At 35.4% G+C, this 3,134-nt stretch overlaps 1 protein-coding gene across 1 annotated transcript in view; it reads left to right on the top strand.

Annotated features, from left to right (window-relative positions):
• LOC117122763 overlaps nucleotides 1-2,730 on the top strand; it is an 11,074-nt gene extending 8,344 nt beyond the window's left edge. Inside the window, exons 3-5 of the mRNA XM_033268505.1 lie at nucleotides 166-285; nucleotides 1,203-1,311; nucleotides 2,040-2,730. Coding sequence (XP_033124396.1) covers nucleotides 166-285; nucleotides 1,203-1,311; nucleotides 2,040-2,209 — 399 coding nt within the window. The 3' untranslated portion in view covers nucleotides 2,210-2,730. The remainder of the gene's footprint in view (nucleotides 1-165; nucleotides 286-1,202; nucleotides 1,312-2,039) is intronic.
• Nucleotides 2,731-3,134: the final 404 nt, after the last annotated feature.

Genomic DNA, 3,134 nt, shown 5'->3' with positions numbered 1-3,134 from the left:
ATATGACTATCAAGTAATTGATTCTCAAATTTGGTACTGTAGTTGTCTACACTAGTACTTTCTTTACAATTTTTTCGAGACAAATCAGTTTCTTCAATTTTGTATGTTTTCAGTGGTTATTTGATATATAATGTAGAACTAAATAATTTATCATTTCTTTTGCAGCTTGTGCATAACATTAAAGAACGTAGGCGACGACAAGATCAATCCACAAGGTTTCGAGCTCTAAGGGATGTATTGTTTACAAACCCAAGCCATTCATCTAAAATTGATATTCTTACAAAGGTATGAAGCCTTAAACTATTATAAAGATAGTATTAATAATAATAATATTATTATTTAAAAACATGTGTAATAAGTCTTCATTAACTACAGTGACATCTCCTAATTGCAAACCTCCAAAATGTGAATGGATTTGTGCTATTGACATCATTACAAAAATGATGTTTTGTAACTACAAAAACATTTGAGTTGAAAATCCACAAAAACTAATACATAATTGTTAAGTCAGAGGGGGAAAAAAAAATCTTAAACCAGTAATTCAACATAAAACATCCTTAGACCAAGGAATAGTGATCGTTTTTATCCCAATATATTTCAATTAGAGCTAACCATGGTTGTTAGATATCACATGGCAGTGCAGCTCAATGTTTAATCAAAAAATCATTTCAGCACTCTTGTCCATTTTTATGGTTTACTTGACTTTGTTATCGGCGTAATCTTTATTGTCATCAATTACCTGTACTGACAATCAAATTTTAATTGACAAAAACATGTGACATGCCTAAATATGGTCATGATGACATCACATCATGACCATATATTGTCGCTCACATCACGAACTAACACAATCAAAGTAGACTGTGTTAGTTCGTGAAATCAAAAAAGCGCGTCAAAATACGCGCTGTTTTTGTTAAGGACTTTTTGTGTGGTAAAGAATACGAAATTGCCAATACACGCTCGTTTTGACGCGCTACTGTGATTTCACGAACTAACACAATCTACTTTGATTGTGTTAGTTCGTGATGTGAGCGACGATAAGTAACAATTTTTTTTGTTAAAGAAAATTTGATATTCTGGACAACTTAAAAGTCTTTTTTGAAGATGATGCACTTTTTTTAACAGTTTTTTTGTCAAAGAAAACGTGATAGTGTGAACAGAGATAATACAATAAATAATAAATCTATGAATGATTCTTGCAGGCTATCAAGGAGATTCAGACTGTGAGAGATGAGGCTTCTGTATTGATACGCACAAAATCAATACTGATCGAACAGAATAACCTTCTCAAGAAAAGGTTACGTTCCTTAGGTATGTATACATATTTTCTGTTTTATCTTCTAATTTGAATGGTTTTTGATGCGAAGGAAGGGTGTTGCTAGTTTAAAATGTGATGTTCATATATAGGCATAAAGATGTCATATTACACCTTAGGCTATGTTCAAACACAACGACTTGCGCTAGTGTAACATTAATCGAGTGGTGTGAACTTGTGCGTGGCATAGCCAAGGCCAGTGTTATCTCGCAATCACTGATGTACGCTAATTCTCCAACACACCCCAGATTAGCATACACCACTGAGTTATGACAGTCATTCATCAGTGGTTTTGAACTTGGCCAGGATTTGACCAATCACAATAAGCCTAGATGTAAACAGGAAATAAAATGCACAATTACGAATACAAATATTTTGCACGAATATACTTACGCTAGCTTTCATTGTTCGCTCAGTCTAGACATCTCGCTAGTTACACCACAGATTAACATACGCCCGGCGTTAGATATGCCTGCCATATCTTTCAGGTTTGAACGTACCCTAAGTACGGGCATATCGCCTTTATCTGTTGCCTAATGTTAGATAGTGTGCATAGAGTTTTTACTCATAAAATGTATTCAGGCAAACTACAGAAACTCCTACTTGTAACAGACCTGGACATAAACAATTTCTTATTCCTTAAAACTAATTTAGTTTTTGATTAATAATTTGCTATTTATATGATAGTTGTTAATGATTAGTAGTCATTTTTTCACTTTTTCAGGTGTAACGCCAGAAGATTTAATAAATATTGGTGATTTTGGACATGACACTGAAGATGGTTTTCAATCGGTATCATCCGCTGAAGATGTATGTAGTCTTGGTTCAATGACAGAGAACTATAATTCGATTGCGAACCCAGACCTATGTAGTCTTGATTCGCTATCAGATTAAATATCTCTCCCTGCTTATAGCTGGGAACTCACTGCTCACGACGGTCGTCGGCCAACATGAAATTATGGAGAACGCAGTGCCATGATGTGTGCGCACCACATCCTTTTTTATGAATATCAGCCCAGATGGCCACTGACAATCTGCAGATGGCGTCCCACTGTCGAGCGCATACAGTGAGCTTAGTTGATTCGTCATACAATGCAGTGAGCAACCAGGTTAACCTGAGCAGTACACATTTTTAAATGTTAACACTGGTAACCAAGTTTCCAAGTTTCTTTTAAAGTAACTAAAGACTTTTTTAGGTTTATCTGGTTTTGGAAAAGATATTTACTAGTTATTTGCCAAATGCATTACTGTATTTATTATTTAATTTATTTTTATAAAAATGGTTCCTTTTTTTTTTTTTTTCATTACATAATAAACTATTAACCGTTCATTTAAACTGAAGATCATACATATTAAAGATTTTAAAATATTGCAAAATAATATCTTGGCTCATTTACTGCCATGAACGAGAATAATTGTACAGTGTTTTGCAGATTGTCTAGGAGCGAGTCTCCCACCCAAAAACTATTCTTTTGTCTTTTGTATATTATGATGATCATGGGTTTGCTTGGAAGAGAGCAGCTTAGCTCAGTCAGCTAATCTGGTGGTAGCCACTGTGTGTGCGCTGAACCGTGGAGATCTCTAGGTCCCCTGTTCAATTCCTATCGCTGCTTCTCCTTGTGTTTCAGCTAGAGGGCTGAAATACAAGTTACATAGAGCACCGTCTTTCGGATGAGACGTTTAAGCCGTTGGTCCCATGTGCATTTATGGCCCATGTGCGCGTTAAAGAACACAGTACACTCTTCGGAAAATCACCACTAGAAGGACCCCACTGGAAACAAGTCTTCTTCTAGACTTTCGTGGGCTATCCTTGGTGTTT

This window comes from Anneissia japonica, unplaced genomic scaffold (assembly GCF_011630105.1).
Source record: "Anneissia japonica isolate Jap-2015-1 unplaced genomic scaffold, ASM1163010v1 scaffold288142_len361356_cov169, whole genome shotgun sequence".
Classification (NCBI taxonomy): domain Eukaryota; kingdom Metazoa; phylum Echinodermata; class Crinoidea; order Comatulida; family Comatulidae; genus Anneissia; species Anneissia japonica.
Note: the sequence above shows the minus strand (reverse complement) of the source record. Positions and strands in the feature narration are given on the sequence as shown.